This window comes from Ovis canadensis, chromosome 1, assembly GCF_042477335.2.
Source record: "Ovis canadensis isolate MfBH-ARS-UI-01 breed Bighorn chromosome 1, ARS-UI_OviCan_v2, whole genome shotgun sequence".
Taxonomy (NCBI): Eukaryota; Metazoa; Chordata; class Mammalia; order Artiodactyla; family Bovidae; genus Ovis; species Ovis canadensis.
This window is the reverse complement of record NC_091245.1, coordinates 16,036,475-16,053,965: the sequence shown is the minus strand read 5'-3', so window position 1 is coordinate 16,053,965 and position 17,491 is coordinate 16,036,475. Positions and strand designations below refer to the sequence as shown.

At 50.7% G+C, this 17,491-nt stretch overlaps 1 protein-coding gene across 2 annotated transcripts in view; it reads right to left on the bottom strand.

Moving 5' to 3' along the window:
- Positions 1–6,058: 6,058 nt before the first annotated feature.
- The window catches only part of KCNQ4 (potassium voltage-gated channel subfamily Q member 4), a 59,364-nt gene continuing 47,931 nt past the window's right edge, over positions 6,059–17,491 (bottom strand). For both annotated transcript variants that reach the window (XM_069587860.1, XM_069587871.1), the window contains exons 11-14: positions 16,036–16,135; positions 13,721–13,852; positions 8,800–8,929; positions 6,059–8,238 (exon numbers count right to left, since the gene is read on the bottom strand). In XM_069587860.1, the coding sequence (XP_069443961.1) occupies positions 8,026–8,238; positions 8,800–8,929; positions 13,721–13,852; positions 16,036–16,135 (575 nt within the window). In that variant the 3' untranslated portion in view covers positions 6,059–8,025. The remainder of the gene's footprint in view (positions 8,239–8,799; positions 8,930–13,720; positions 13,853–16,035; positions 16,136–17,491) is intronic.

The window sequence follows — 17,491 nt, the reverse complement described above, 5'->3', positions numbered from 1 at the left end:
TTAAGAATCCATCTGCTAATGCAGGGGACACAGCTTTAATCCCTGGTCAGGGAAGATCCCACAGGCCGCCAAGCAACTAAACCCATGCTCCACAACTACTGAGCCTACACTCTAGAGCCTGGGCTCTGCAACAGAAGCCAGGGCAATGGGAAGCCTGCGACTGGAGAGTAGCCCCCGCTTGCCCCAACCAGAGAAAGCCCGTGTGCAGCAGCAAAGACCCAGCACAGCCAAAAATTAATTAATAAATAATTTTAAAAATTGTAACAGATGCCGAGCACCCCAGATCCCAGTGAGCTGAGCCCTTGCAGCATGGCACTCCTAGGCTGCTCGGTACAATTTCTTAGCCGGAGTCTCCAGGGGCTGTTTAATTTCTGCTTATGTCCTCTTGTCATGTGAATAAGGTCAATCTAACCTACTAGAGGATGAGAAGCCCCATGGAGCAGAGACAAGCCATCCTGCCTGTGGGCCAGCCTGGGCACAGACAATCAGCACCCAACCCCAGACACATGAATGAGGTCATCTTAGAACAACCTCCCCCCAACAAGAGGAAGGATGATTGCAATCACATTAATGATCCCAGGTGAGACGAACAGAACTGCTTAGAATTAGAGACCAACTCAAACTGCTGATCCACAGCATCAAGACAAAATAAAATTGCCGTTTTGAGCTACTGAGGTATAGGGTGAGTTGTTACCTAGTAATAGATAAGTGACGTGCATGCTAAGTTGCTTCAGTTGTGTCTGACTCTGTGTGACGCTATGGACTGGAGCCCACCAGGCTCCTCTGTCCATTGGATTCTCCAGGCAAGAATACTGGAGTGAATTGCCCTGCCCTCCTCCAGGGGATCTTTCTCACCCAGGGACTGAACCCGAGTCTCTCGTCTACTGCATTGGCAGGCAGAATGTTACCACTAGCGGCACCTGGGGAGCCCAGATAAACGACACATCAAGCTAAAACCACCTGCTCTCAAGGCCATATTTGATGACAGTTTGGGCACTCCCATAGCCACCTGCAAACCCTCCTTGCTGAGCCAGGCAAACCTAGAAGAGCAGCGTGCGGGCTGGGTAGCTGTACATCTGTTTCCTCCAGGGGCTGGGTGACCTCAGGGCCCTAGCCGGGTCTCCTGTGTCTTATCACCCTGTGCATTGTGCTGAGCCAGGGTCTGACATACAGCAGGTGCTTTGGATGCATTTGTTCAGTTAGTGAAATTCCATGGGCCTTGTCCAGGTTACCAGCATCTCTGGCTCCGATTACTGCAGCAGTCTTCTTTTTTTCTTTTTTTTTTAAATTTTATTTTATTTTTTATTTATTTATTTTTTTAATTTTAAAATCTTTAATTCTTACATGCGTTCCCAAACATGACCCCCCCTCCCACCTCCCTCCCCACAACATCTCTCTGGGTCATCCCCATGCACCAGCCCCAAGCATGCTGCATCCTGCGTCAGACATGGACTGGCGATTCAATTCTTACATGATAGTATACATGTTAGAATTCCCATTCTCCCAAATCATCCCACCCTCTCCCTCTCCCTCTGAGTCCAAAAGTCCGTTATACACATCTGTGTCTTTTTTCCTGTCTTGCATACAGGGTCGTCATTGCCATATTCCTAAATTCCATATATATGTGTTAGTATACTGTATTGGTGTTTTTCTTTCTGGCTTACTTCACTCTGTATAATTGGCTCCAGTTTCATCCATCTCATCAGAACTGATTCAAATGAATTCTTTTTAACGGCTGAGTAATACTCCATTGTGTATATGTACCACAGCTTTCTTATCCATTCATCTGCTGATGGACATCTAGGTTGTTTCCATGTCCTGGCTATTATAAACAGTGCTTCTGCAGCAGTCTTCTAACTGGCCTCCCTGCAGCCAGGCTTGCTTCCTCAGATTCATCTTCTGCCCTGGGAAGAAAACTGCCTAAAATGCAAGTCTATCCTGGTTTGATCTCTAGTCAGAATTTTTGACTGACTTCCCACTGCCATCATGGTTAAGTCCCGTCTCTTTGAAATGACTTGTGGATCCTATAAACCTTGACTCCTGCCTCATCCTAAAGTGCCATCTTGTGCCACTCTCTCTCTCTCTCTGTCTGGGCCCAACCAGGGATCTCTTTCTCCCCCACTCATGAATCACTCTTTTTGGTGCCACTGGGCCATTACACATATTATGCTCTCTAGCTGGAACATTAGCGCCTTCCCCGTTCCCATGCCTGGTTAAACTCTACTTACCCTTCAGCACATTGGGTTGCCCACTTTGCCTGGATCGAGAGATGACAAGAAGTGTGGACTGCCAGCAATCCGACTTCTGGGCATATATCCAGGCATACGGATATAATTCAAAAAGATACATGCACCCCTATATTCATAGCAGCACTATTAACAATAGCCAAGACAACCTAAATGTTCACCACCAGATGAATGGATATGGAAGATGTGGTTAATATATGCAGTGGAATATTACTCGGCCATAAAAAAGTGAAATAATGCCATTTGCAGCTACATGGTTGGATCTAGAGATAACCATACCAAGCAAAGAAGTCAGAAAGAGAAAGACAAATACCATTCAATTAGATGTGGAATCTAAAATATGACACAAATGAATTTATCTATGAAACAGAAACAGACTTACAGACATAGAGAACAAGCTTACAGTTGCCAAGCAGGAGGGAAAGGGGCAGTAATGGATTAGGAGTTTGAAATCAGCAGATGAAAGCTATTTTATATACACGGTGGATAAACAGCAAAGTCCTATTGTATAGCACAGAGAACTATATTTAATATTCTGAGATAAACCATGATGGAAAAGAATATATGTATATGAATCACTTTGCTATAAAGCAGAAATTAATACAACATTGTAAATCAACTATACTTCAATTTAAAAAAAAGAAGTGCGGATATATACTGGTTTCTGGACAATGGCTCAAGGTTTGGCTAGATGGGCAGGGACTCAGAAAGCACAGAATTGGTGGATTGCAGACAAAGAAGGCTTGGAAAGGGGTATTTAGATGGACCTTCAGAAATGGGTAGAGGGTGTGACTGTATTTCTATACCAAGGAAAAGTCTCACCAAAGAGCATCCATGTCAAGGAGGCTCTAGATAATCTAATGCCTAAGACAGAACATCCCATGGCTGGCAGTCCATCTCACTCTGGACCCCCTCCAGTGCTTGCTCAACATACCCTTGTATAACTTAGGTGGTCATGGCAGCAAGAATGAAGACTGCTTATGGGTTCAATGATATGGACTTGCCTCACCAAGGCTGGTCTGGCTAATGTCACACTGTATGTCCAACCAAACATCAGCAGGAACAGATGCTGACTACCGAAAATATCACCATTCTGCAGGGATTCATCAAGTCACCTGGTGCCAGGCTAATTCTCCTGGATCCTTTCTCTGATAGAGAGGGCAGTGGCTCACCCTCACTGACACAGCCAGCATATACAGCTCCAGGAATCAAAGGAAGGTCAGTGAGAGTGGTATCTCTCACAATCACACCAAGTAACCCTCAGTATTAATTTCCTGTAGTTGTCATAGTGAAAGTGCTGGTCACTCAGTCGTGTGAGTGACTCCTTGTGACCCCATGGGTTGTAGCCCGCCAGGCTCCTCTGTCCAGGGAATTTTCCAGGCAAGGATACTGGAGTGGGTTGCCATTCCCTTCACCAGGGGATCTTCCCAACCCAGGGATCAAACCCTGATCTCCTGCATTGCAGGCAGATTCTTTACCATCTGAGCCACCAAGGAAAGCCTGTAGTTGCCATAACAAATTACTATAAACTTGGTGACCTCATACAACAGAACTTACTCTCTCACAGTTCTGAAGGCCAGAAGTTCAACATCAGCCTCACTGAACCTAAATCAAGGTATAAGCAGGGCTGCACTCCTCCAAGATTATGGGGAAGAATCCGTTCCTTGACTCTTCCAGCTTTTAGTAACCGCTGGCATTCCTCTGCTGAGGCCACCTTACCCCAGTCTCTACTTCTGTCTCCTGTATGTGTGAGATCTCCATCTGCCTCTTTCTTAAAAGGACACTGGCAATTGGATTTAGGGCCCCTGGATAATCCAGGATAATCTCCCCATGTCAAGATCATTAACTTAATCACATCTGCAAAAATCCTTCTTCCCTTATAAGGTAACATTTTACACATTCCAGAGATTAGGACCTGATATCTTTGGGTGGGCATTAGTCCGGCTACTATACCCACTCATGCAACTTTTGCTTCCTGTCTCCCCAACATTGGCCTCTGTTAGTTTGGAGGCCTCAGTTCTCAAGGGAAAGGAAGCAACACTTTCATTGAATTGGAAGTTGGAACTTCTAACTGGCCATATTGTGCTTCTCATGCCACTCAAATACCAGGCAAAGAAAGAGTCAGCATGCTGGCTGCCTGACTGGTCCTCATTACCAAGGGGAAACAGGGGTGTCACTACACATCAAGGGCAAGGAAGACTATGTCTGGGACCAGGGAGTTCTCAGGGGTCCCTTGCACAAAAGTTAACAAAAAGCTATTGCATCCAAAACTGTGCAGGACCACTGAAGCTTCAGACCCTTTAAGAATGATTCTTTGGGATCATTACACCATCTGACAAATTCCAACTGGCTGAGATCCCGGTCAAGGACAAAGGGAACATAGGAGAGTGGAAGAAAGAATATATTCACTCAATTAGTGAAGTATATTTAATAAAGAGAAACACTTACTTGATTGAACATATCTATGTATCAGCTATGGCACTGTGACCAGCTACCAGAAGGGGTTCCATTGCATTAAGGGGAATGTGTGTGTGTATCTGTGTGTGTATGTGTGTGATATTAAGTGCTTTTCTCCCCTCCCTTCTCCTTGTCCCTTAGGATTTTATTTAAAGTTTGCAGGCAATTGCTAACTTTACAGTATACTCTTTAATTGCAGGTGTGATTGTACTGAATTAGAGTAATTAACATCACCCAAATATGGATTCAGTGACTAAGTTCTGGAGCTGGATACATCTATTGGATGGTGGAATTTCTTGTGTTTATCCAGGGAGTGAGTTAGGATCTTCACTTGTATGCAGGATAGTTTCATCTTATGAGGTAGAAGCTCCTGTTGCTAGATGGAGGTTCAGACAAGTGTGGATGGACATGTATGGATACCGAGTGTCCAAAGGGTTGGGCCGTGCCAGATATGAAGCTATTGCTTTTTCATTCCAGATGCAGCCTTCTGTACTCTGCTCTGTGAAACTGGAGCTCGGACTCTGCAAACCACATCAACTTTGTCAGCTAGCTTGGATAACTAGGGGCACTGGGGAAACACTGGAAGGCAGGAGTGGAGATTTTCCTTCTTCCTTTGCCTTCTCTTCCTTCTCCTGGTAGCCACAGCTGCTCCCAGCCCTCAGCTACTTTTCTGCACTCCCAGACAAGCTTCGCTGTGTCCCCTAGGAGGTCCTAGCACCAGCCAGACAGCAGCCCCTCTCCAGACCTCCGAGCTCTAGCATTACGGGGCTCCCCTAGTCAAGCCCACCGGTTCTGCCAGCCTCAACCTCTTCCCTGCACTCCTGCAGCCTCAGGAGTGGGATCTGCTTCCTGCAGTGGCTTTCATTAGTTTAGCCTGGTGTTCTGTTTGTTCTTCCAGTCCACCTACATCAGTGTAACCCATTCCCTATAGTAAATTCCCTGTGTTGAAAAGCCTAGGGTAATTTCTCTTTTCCTCACTGGACCTTGACTGATACAAACTATTAGGAAAGCAGTACTCGTTTTTCACTGGGGCACTGAACCAAAAGAAAGTTAATTTGGAAGTACGGGGGGTCATCGTGAGAGGGCAGCCTGCCTAAGAGGAGGGCTGAGACAGACGAGACAGGTCCCTGACACATTTAAGCACCCAGATCTAGCTTCATATGAAGCCAAATCTATTTCCTGGACTTTTTAGTTATCTGGGCCAATAAACTTTCTTTCTTTTATTTTTGCTTAAAACATATCAGGTTGCGTTTCTGTTATTTACACCCGAGTACTGACTAATCCGGATCTCCTCACCCCCAGCCCCAGACCAGGTGCCCCACTCCACAGACACTGAACAGCCAAGACCAACCAGCTCCTACTGAAAACTTTAATGAAATCAATAAGTTAATAAGTTAACAAAGTGAGGTACTTGCATATCCGAGAACCGGGTTGGTGGGGAGCCTCGATCGTGAAGGAGGGAGGGCTTCTCCCCAAGTCCCCTTGGATCCCAGCCTCCGGCCCCTCTCCACAGCTCTGTCTCTCAGGGGGCGGAGGTGTGGCTCTCTGGGGACAGTGTAGTGCGGGTGAGGTGAGCCAGGACAGGCTCCATCCAGGGCATGATGGTCACATGCAGAGGGCATGTGGGGGCAGGGGCTGGGCACCTGGGGGCTGAGCAAGGTCCAACCCCAGCCCTGGTGCTGGTGCATGCAGGTCCCCAGTCATGAGATGCAGGCAGCTGGGCCTGAGCCCCTTATTCCCGGGTGCCCCACAGAGGGTCACCATTGGTCCACTCCCCGTCACCCTCCTGCCACCCGCATTGGCTTTGCAGACGAGGGACAAAGCGGTAGGGATACCAAAGGGGGCCTGCAGTGGGTGAGGGCTTATGCAGTCAGGGGGCTGCCAACTGAACGGAAGAGGGTGGGTAAGGAAGGAGGGGGAAGCAGTGCATGTGAGCGCTGTATGCACAGTTGGTGCCTGATGAATGGTACTTGCTTGACGTATTGTTATTCTCTCCAGGAGTTAGAGCAACTAGGAGCAGGGCAAGCCTAGATAGAAGCGGACCCGACAACCACCCTGGGGAAAGGCCTGGGGGCTTTCCAGGGCTGTCCAGACCCCAAGAGGCCTAGCCTTGAGTTGTGCTGTGGGGATACCAAGGAGGGCCCTTAGGGATAGACAGAGGCAGCAGTTAGGGCTCCTGGACCTGTGAGGAATAAATCTTCTTGAGAAAGGGAAGTTGGTAAAGCTCTGGGGTGGGGCCCGGAGAGCCCTGGGGTCATGTGAGAGCTCCCTCTCCTACCTGGATGGGGTTGGTAGGAGTGGACATCACTCCGCAAGACTAGGCTACTGGCCTCAGCTGCAGAGACCCAGCAAATGCTGAGTGGCTCTGTGCTGAAGTCCCCAGGTGTAGGTAATTGTCTTTGTCAGCATGAATGCTGAGAGGCTACCTGTGTGTCTGGGGAAACTGTAGGGACATGTTTGTCTGACCGTGGGAGCACTGTCTGGGAGATTTGAGGGCAGAACACCGACAGTTATGCTGTCAGAGGTGCCTAGGGCTGGAGGGGAGTGAACATTGGCAGGAAGAGGGAGCCCCTGGGAGTGGACTTTTGCTAATGGGAAGAAAGGCCCAGGCACTGCCCTTGGGGAGGCAAGGGGGAAACAGGCCCCATGCTGGGAGGGGAGAAGAGGGGTTGATGAGCCAGAGATCAGGGACGGGGGTCATAGCCAAGCAGCCTGAGACCAGCTACCGCTGGGGGCCCATCTCCCAGGGCGGGAGGGGCAGAGGGACCCCATGGGGGTCCCCAAAGTTGCATATTTCACATGGTTTGCATATATAGTGCCCACCTGCCTAGCGGCAGACTCCTGTGCTTATGGGTACCTGTGTGGGCACCGTGGGCCCACCCCCAAGTGGAGTGGGGTCTTGGCGGGAAGGCTTCCCTGCTCTGTCCGAAGGGCGGGCCAAAGACCTCACCTTGCATAGCTGGAAGCTGGGTCAGGGCCCAGGGCCCCAGCGCCCTGTTCCCACTCCAGGGGCAGTGCCCCTGCCAGGCAGGCCCTGTAGTGCCTTGATGGAATGGGCAGGGCACTGGGGGACCCAGAGGCCGCCGGGCAGCCGCCGCTGCTGCCCTCCATGCGGCCTGGCATCTCTCGCTCCTGAGGTGGAGCGGGTCGCTGGCACCCACGTCGGGTATTTCGCCCACCCAGACAGCTCAATACTGCATGTGGCCTCTCTCCCCACGAGGGAGTGAGTTCAAGTAAGAGAGGAGTCCGGAGGCCTCAGAGGGCGGGTCCGAGAGCCAGGCCGAGGGGCTGGCCGTGTGCTGCCCCGCCCCTGAGAAGACCCTCAGTCCATGTTGGTGCTGACCGAGCGGGAGATGCTGAGCGTCTGTGCGGAGACGGAGATGTCCTCGTGGTCCACAGGGCTGTGGTAGTCGGAGGTGATGTCGGGGTCGAAGAGCGGCACTTGCGCGGTGCCCAGGCTGGCCGAGGTGCCGGAGCGCAGGCAGCGCGAGTAGAAGCCCAGCAACAGGTCCAGCTTGTGCTCGATGGACTGCACCTGGGGGCGGGGCGCGGCTGGAGGCGGGGCCTGGCCGCGACTTGGGGGCGGGGCGCGGCCGGGGGCGGGGCTTGCCCTGGGAGGGTCGCATCTGCGTGGCGAGACTCCTCCGGGAGGAGGTGCGACAGGAAAGGCGGAACCCGGCCGGAGGGCGGAACGAAGCTGGGAACCTGGGGTTTATTCCCATCCACCCACCCACCCCCGCAACGAAATTTAGTTGTGACGGGTTGGGATAGTCCAGATGATCAAGAGTGACAAGTGAGGCAGCGTTAAATGAAGTAGGTGGGACTTGGGCTTATCTGAGATGCTAGCAGCCTAGGGCGGGGCTTGGCCGGAGAGGGTTGATTTATCCGGGTCTTTTAGCAGGAGCCGGCGGGCCTTCTGGGAGGCAGACCTTCTGTGGGGCGGGGTCCACCTCCCAGCGGATGCGTGGGCCCGGCTCCGGCCTGCAGTTCTGGTGCTCTGGGCTAAAGCTCTGAGAAGCAGACCCTCCCCTTGGGCCTAACCCGGGGGCCTTCCAGTCGACGGCTGGCTTCCCCACACCAGCGAAGCCACACTCACCTGCTTCTCCACCTTGACCACACGTCCCATTATACTGATTTCATCCACCACCTCAGTATCGGAGGGCCCTTTGTCACCCTTCTCCCGGGCTTTCCGGTCCCCCGGGCCCCGGCCGACAATCTGGTCCACCCTGTGGGGAAAGGGAACTGTCAAAAGGATCCAGACACTGGCCACCACGCTTTCCTACAAGAATTCGAGCTTGCCTTCTTAAAGGGGAGACATTCACTTGGGTGGGAGGAGGCCATCTGAGAGAGGGGGCCAGTTTGCTCTTCCAGCAACACAAGAGAAGACTCTACACGTGGACATCACCAGATGGTCAAAACCGAAATCAGACTGATTATATTCTTTGCAGCCAAAGATGGAAAAGCTCTATACAGTCAGCAAAAACAAGACCGGGAGCTGACTGTGGCTGGGATCATGAACTCCCTATTGCCAAATTCAGACTTAAATTGAAGAAAGTAGGGAAAACCACTAGACCATTCAGGTGTGACCTAAATCAAATTCCTTATAATTATACAGTGAAAGTGAGAAATAGATTTAAGGGACTAGATCTGATAGACTAGATCTGAGTGCCTGATGAACTATGGATGGAGGTTAGTGACATTGTACAGGAGACAGGGATCAAGACCATCCCCATGGAAAAGAAATGCAAAAACAAGCAAAATGGCTGTCTGAGGAGGCCTTACAAATAGCTGTGAAAAGAAGGGAAGTAAAAAGCAAAGGAGAAAAGGAAAGATATACCCATTTAAATGCAGAGTTCCAAAGGAATAGCAAGAAGAGACAAGAAAGACTTCCTAACTGAACAGTGCAAAGAAATAGAGGAAAACAACAAAATGGGGAAGACTAGAGATCTCTTCAAGAAATCAGAGATACCAAGGGAACATTTCATGCAAAGATGGGCACAATAAAGGACAGAAATTGTATGGACCTAACAGAAGCAGAAGATATTAAGAAGAGGTGGCAAGAATACACAGAAGAACTGTCCAAAAAAGATCTTCATGACCAAGATAATCACAATGGTGTGATCACTCACCTAGAGCCAGACATCCTGGAATGTGAAGTCAAGTGGGACTTAGGAAGCATCACTACGAACAAAGCTAGTGGAGGTGATGGAATATCAGTTGAGCTATTTCAAATCCTAAAGAAGACGCTGTGAAAGTGCTGCACTCAATATGACAGCAAATTGGGAAAACTCATCAGTGGCCACAGGACTGGAAAAGGTCAGTTTTCATTCCAATCCCAAAGAAAGGCAATGCCAAAGAATGCTCAAACTACTGCACAATTGCACTCATCTCACATGCTAGTAAAGTAATGCTTAAAATTCTCCAAGCCAGGCTTCAGCAATACATGAACCGTGAACTCCCTGATGTTCAAGTTGGTTTTCAAAAAGGCAGAGGAACCAGAGCAAATTGCCAACATCCACTGGATCATGGAGAAAGCAAGAGAGTTCCAGAAAAACATCTATTTCTGCTTTATTGACTATGCCAAAGCCTTTGACTGTGTGGATCACAATAAACTGTGGAAAATTCTGACAGAGACGGAAATACGAGACCACCTAAACTGCCTCTTGAGAAACCTGTATGCAGGCCAGGAAGCAACAGTTAGAACTGGACATGGAACAACAGACTGGTTCCAAATAGGAAAAGGAGTATGTCAAGGCTGTATATTGTCACCCTGCTTGTTTAACTTATATGCAGAGTACATCATGAGAAATGCTGGGCTGGAGGGAGCACAAGCTGGAATCAAGATTGCCGGGAGAAATATCAATAACCTCAGATATGCAGATGACACCACCCTTATGGTAGAAAGTGAAGAGCTAAAGAGCCTCTTGATGAAAATGAAAGAGGAGAGTGAAAAAGTTGGCTTAAAGCTCAACATTCAAAAAACTAAGATCATGGCATCGGGTCCCATCACTTCATGGGAAATAGATGGGGAAACAGTGGAAACAGCAGCTGACTTTATTTTTCTGGGCTCCGTAATCATTGCAGATGGTGATTGCAGCCATGAAGTTAAAAGACGCTTACTCCTTGGAAGGAAAGTTATGACCAAACTAGACAGCATATTAGAAAGCAGAGACATTACTTTGTCAACAAAGGTCCACCTAGTCAAGGCTATGGTTTTTCCAGTGGTCACGTATGGATGTGAAAGTTGGGCTGTGAAGAAAGCTGAGCGCCGAAGAATTGATGCTTTTGAACTGTGTGTTGGAGAAGACTCTTGAGAGTCCCTTGGACTGCAAGGAGATCCAACCAGTTCATCCTAAAGGAGATCAGTCCTGGGTGTTCTTTGGAAGGAATGATGCTAAAGCTGAAACTCCAATACTTTGGCCACCTCGTGTGAAGAGTTGACTCATTGGAAAAGACTCTGATGCTGGGAGGGATTGGGGGCAGGAGGAGAAGGGGACGACAGAGGATGAAATGAGACAGAGGATGAGATGAGACAGAGGATGAGATGAGTCGGCATCACCGACTCGACGGACATGGATTTGGGTGAACTCCAGGAGTTGGTGATGGGCAGGGAGGCCTGGTGTGCTGTGATTCATGGGGTCACAAAGAGTCGGACACAACTGAGTGACTGAACTGAACTGAACTGAACTGAATGGAGAGACCACGTTTAATAGAAGTGCCCAGTCGCTGCTTTGACCAGGGGAGCAGAGCCACCACCCACAAACATGACAAGTAAAACAGCTGCCTGATGGAAGCACAGGTAGGAAATGGTGGACTGGGATGAGGGAGAGACACAAGTGGGGATGTGAGTTATAAGGGGGACAAGGCGGAAGCTGGTCCCACGTTACCTTTCTGCTCCCCTTTACAGAGACATGCTTGAAAGTGTTATCCCTACCCTCTATCTTCAATTTCTCTTTTCTGCCTTTCTAAAACCTCTCTAATCAGGCTTTCATTCCCACCATTTCACCAAAACCACAGTTGTCAAGATACCAAAAGACTTCCATGTTGCTAAATTCGATTCTCAGCCCTCACTATGCTTGACCTGTTAGCAGTGCCTGGCACATCGGATCCCCCCTTCTTTCTGCAGGTTCTTCATTTGGATTCCCAAACATCACTTTCACCCAGTTCTCCTACGTCACTCACCTCTCCTTCTCAGTCTCCTTTGCTGGTTCCTCCTTTATCTCCACAACGTCTTAACATTTCAGGACCCAGAGCTCACTCCTAGGACGACTTTTTTTTCATCTATTTACTCTCACTCACTAAATGATGTCTTCAGTTCCAGACTTTCCATTCCTCTATACACGGTTGACACCAAATCTATATCTCCAGCCCATACCTCTCCTCCAAACTCCACACTCCTCTGCCAGATACACACTCCATTTAGCTGTCTGATGGGCATCACAAACCCAGCATGTCCCAGCTTTCCTGATCGAAACTTGCTCCACTCATTGACTTTCCCCATGTCAATAAACAGCAACTTTTTCCTCTTGCTTAAGCCAAAAACTTTGGCTTTATCCTTGATTCTCTCTCTCCCTTTTTCCTCTTACACCCTATCTGAAAATACTGTCAGCTCTACTTTCAGAACATATCGACAATCTGACCATTTTGCCTCACCTTAATTGCAGCCACCTAGTCCACACCACCATCCTCTCTTGCCTGCACATCTGAATTAGCCCCCTCACTGGTCTCCCTGTTTCCATCCTAGTCCCCTATAGGCCATTCTCAACACAGCACCTAGGATGATCCTTTTAAAATATACCTCAGATTGCATCTGTCCTTTGTTCAAAGCCCTCCAATGCTTGCATATTCCTCTGGATGAATGCCAACATCTTTGCAGTGGCCCCCAGAGCTTTATATAGTCTAAGTGCTATTAGCCTGCTAACCTCATCTCCTGCTTCCCTCATGCCAGGACAGGCACACTGGGCTGCTTGCTGTTCCTAAAACATCACCCCAGACACCTGCCCATCTCAAAACCTTTGCACTTGCTATTCCCTCTGGAAACTATTTTAAACAAACCACAATCATGGGACTATTTGCCTCACCTTCATTTTTTTTTTCTCAAATGTCACCTTCTTGCCTATTTAAAAATCGCAAATCTGAACACCCTAACCTTATTTTTCTTCTTAGCCTTTATCATCATCTGACATGTTCTGGTTTCACTTACTATCATCTGTTAGAGCTCCATGAAGCAGAGGCCATTTGTTTTCCACCATATCCCCACTGTCTGGCAAGTAACAAATAAATGCCCAGTGACTATTTCTTGAGAGAACAAATGAAAATGCAGGCCACAAGAGGAAAGGGCGAGGTGTAGGTGATTGGGTTCTTGGTGTGGGAATCTTCCTACACGCTAGGCAGAGAGAAGAGGTGTTGGAGGAGGATTCCAGAGGCAAGAGGTGAGCAGCACTGAAGACAATTTGCCTGTTCTTTTAGGAGATGCTGCGGGGCGGTGAGGGTGGGGGGGGCAGTCACTGATTATTTTGAGCCTATTATTTTAGGACAAGAAAGCAGTCATCTAAAGACGTCCTTGAAGCGAGCAGGTCGCTAGGGTTCGCTTCAGGTTCAGTAAGGCTTCCCTGGTGCCTCAGATGGTGAAGAGTCGACCTGCAACGCAGGAGACCCAGGTTCAATCCCTAGGTGGGGAAGATCCCCTGGGGAAAGAAATGGCAACCCACTCCAGCGTTCTTGCCTGGGAAACGCCATGGACAGAGGAGCCTGATGGGCTACAGTCCATGGGGTCGCAGAGTCGGCCACGACTGAACGACTAACCTACACTTCCCTTTCAGGTTCAGTAACAGGTGCGGGTGGCAGGCTCCCGCTGCAATGCGCGGCAAGCGAGAAACGCCAGCTCCCGCCGCGGCCCCTAGGGGGCGCTCAGGGCTGCGTTCGGGCGCCCGCAGAGGGGCTCCGCGGACCTCCGGCGGGAACTGGTGCCGCGGCGGTCCTGCCCCGCTCCCCCGTCCCCGGCCCGGCTCACCCACCGAGCCTGCAGACTCTTGATCCGGCCCAGCATGTCCAGGTGCCCTGCTGAATACTGTTCAATGACGTCCTTCACGTCGTACGGTCGCAGAGTCTCCTTGAATTTCCTTTTGGCTACCAGGAACTTCAGGATCCTATGGGGATAGGGAGTCTCAGAGGACATGCATTCTTTTCCAGCCGCCGTGCTGTCCTTTGCTACCTTGTCTGGCAGGAGGCCACCTCCTGCCTGGGCCACCGCAGACAGCCGCAGCTGACACTTGGGCCTCCCCCCCTCCTCACCACGCTCCTGCCCCAGCCTCCTGAGTTTGTTTGTTCTTCTTTGATAGGCAGTCACTGGGAGGGCCGGGACTGGGCCCTGTTTCTCTCTGCTGGGTGGGACACAAGGGAGGCACCTGTGAACACTGCTGCTAAGGACAGCTTAGGGGAAGACATTTTTGCATATGCCTGTTAGCACTCCTGTGCTGGACGCTGGACACCCCAAAGGGCATCAGGTACAATCCCTGGTCTCAGGAGCACTGGTCTGGGGTGGGAGACGAAGAGGACACAGACAATTATGGGGCGATGAGGACCATGTCAAGGAGTGGAGAAAGAGGACTGGGGACCACGAGAAGGAAGAGCTTGGCTGGGGGGGTCAGGAGACATCTTGAGAAGAGATCCCTTCCAGTCTCCGGGCAAGAGGAGGGGCATGAAGGGAGGCTTTGGGGACACAAACAGGCATGGAGGTGTGTGAGTGAGAGTCTGTCCAAAGTAGCCAGAATAGGATGTGAAGGAAAGGGGTTAATCAATGAGAGGTAGGGTGAGGGGTTATTCTGAAGATCCCAGCATCCCTGGTAGAGATTGGGCAATGGGAAGCTGGGGTGGTAGGGAAGGGGCTGTGCGGTTTACTCTTGCTTTAGCATGACCACCCTCTGTCCACTTGTGTGGGTAGAGGATGTCCTGGAGGGGCAGAGTGCCAGGCAGGAAGACCCACTCCAGGAGATGAGCCTGAGCTGGGGGGGCGGGGGTGGGCAGTGGGGTGGAGATACAGAACAGCTGTGAGCAGTGCGGGAGAGGGGCCTGAAAGGCTTCTGAGTCTGAGTCCAGGATGACCCCCATGGCCTGGGGCACACAGGGTGGATGATGGTGTCACTGCCTGACATGGGGTCATGGGAGGAGGAGCAGGACTGGGGCGTGCTGGGTGTGAGGGGCCAAGGAGAGCTGACTTGGGCCAGGGGGAAGCTCGGGTGCTGTGTTGCAGAAGCTGGTTCCTTGGAGGGGAGAGACAGGATGCATAAAAGAGGCGTGGGGAGAGAGGCCTTAGACTCTCTGGGAGACGGGGTGTCCAGATGACTGATTTAAAAGAAACACAGAGGAAAGAGGCTTGCACACAGGTGAATCAGCCATGGAAGAGAAGGGGGCGGTGAGTCTGGAAGGCCTAGGGGTGAAACTGGAGCTACAGGATGGATGCAGAGATTAGGCTGGAACTCCATTCCAAGGAGTTTGGGAGAAAGATCCGTGGCTACATGGCTAAAGAGCTCAGGGACTCTGGTCCCCACTGAACTGTTAAGGGAGACAGCCAGTGAAGCCAGGAGGACAGGGGCTTTAAACTTTTTGACCAAGAACTACGATAAGAAATAGTTCATAGAAACTAGTATAAACACACACACATAACTGAAATAGAAGTTTCATAAACATTTATTCTTACTATGAAGGATGTACTCTGATACTTTCTTTTTTCTTTTTTGAATGCTGACCACTAAATTGATTTCACTAAGTTGACTTCAAACTGTTGTGACCTGTGGTTTGAACAGTATGGCTCTAGAGGAAATCCTGGGGGAAACAGACAGGCTGAGGTCAAGACTCCCGAGGGAAGACAGTAAGTTTGAGTCACAGAGGCAAGAGGGGGATGAGACTTAGACACAGAGATGGGGTGAAACTGCCTCTAAGACAGAGACCTAGGGAGAGCCAGGCAAATGCTGATACACAGCTGGAGAGAGAGAGAGAGAGAAAGAGGAGGCAGCCTGACATACAGGGAGAGAGCGGTAAGGGAGAAAAGCAGGGAGAAGACTGTAGTGTGAGTAGAGGGACTGTGGTGGGCAGCCATGCCCACTGCCCCACCTGACCAGCCCTCCCGACATGATGAGTCTGCACCAACCCAGCCGGGAGCCATATGCCACCTCCCCGCCCACCTACTCTCCAGGGACCCCACCAGCCAGCATTGTTGAGGGTGCCAGGCAGGCAGCAGCTGGTATGCCAGGAGTTAGGCCAAGCCTGGCCACAAAGGCAGACCCCAGATGGGGAGCAGCAGTGGGTGGCCCACCTCCTGCTTCAGTCTCACCTGACGGAGCGGATGACCGTCTTCACAGCAGGCATGACGTCATCCACAGTGAGTTCGCACTGGTAGCTCTTCTCCTCCGCCACTTCCTCCGAGGGGCCCTCTGAAAAGTCAGGAGCAAGCGGCCCAGGTGGCGGTGGCAGAAGGGAGTGCTTGCAACCCCTACCACCACCCTGAGGGGTACAGAGAGGAAGACAGAGCCCCAGGAAGGGCCCAGAGCCTTCCTGGGGGCACAAGCTGACCAGGTTCTCGCCTCCTGGCTGCCCTACCCGGGGGGAACACCTCAGTTTGCTGCAGGCCCATCTCCCCTGTGTACACATCTGCCTGGTGGCCGGTGAGTAGGAGCCACTTTAGGGCGCATCTGGTCTGGCCTGGGGCAAGTTGCACACAGCCCTGGAGGAAGTCCCACCGGCTACACCATGCAGGACAATGACACGGGGTTTGAGGCATCTGTGCATTCTCGCATATCAGCCTTATCCTTCAGCCAAGAGGGAATCAAAGGGCGGGCTCCCAGCCCCAGCTCTGCTATGGAGGAAGCCTCTAAAGCAAGTCATTCTCCTCCTGGGATGAGAGAAATGGCTTCTCCAAGGCTGGTGCCCAGCACTGCACAGACAGGTGATGCTGTCCTGGTCCCACTGGGGCCAAAGGGTGGGCAGTTTCTTGGCAGGAAAGAGGAGGCCCTGGGTACCAACCAGGCCCCAGGTACCAGCACCCCCAAAAGACTGGTTTGTGGAGTTCCGTAACTTTCCAAGAAAGGGCCAAGAGAGTGGTCAGCCAGCCCCATGGTGGGGGATTGATACAGCACAGACAGAGGCAGTATGGCTGGGGCCCCTCCCTCCAAAGTTCCTGTCCCTAACCTCCATCCTTGTCCACCCCCCTCTACACCCCCGCCCCCACCACCACCCAGGGGCCTGAAGCATGTCAGAGCTGGGAGAAATCTTCCAGGGAATCTGGTCCAATCCTCTGTTTTCAGAAGAGGACACCGAGGCACAGAAAAGGGCAGTAGCTTACCCAGGTCACAGTGGAAGTCAGGAACAGAGCTGGAACTCCAAAAAGCCACCTCTCTAAATGCAGCCCCCACCAGGCTCACAGCCTCATATCCACAGGCTGGGCCAGCAAACGGGCAGGGTGGGGAGCATGGGCTACGGAGTTGGACAGACCTGCTTAGGGATATCAGCTCTGCCATTTCCTTGCTAAGAGAGCTCAGTCTGCCCATCTGTAAAATGGGGATAGACACAACCCTGCTATTGCTAAGAGAAGTAGATAAGATAATCCAGAGTGGGGCTGTGCACAGTCAGGGCTCTCTTCAGCAAGGATGGCCTCCCGCTCCTTCCAGAGCATGTTTGTAAGGCTGCTAGCTTTTGATGAGCACTTACTATATTCCCGAACTCTTCTGTTCACCTACTGTGGATAATCTCATATAATCCTCACAACAATCCTAGGAAGTAGATGTGATCAC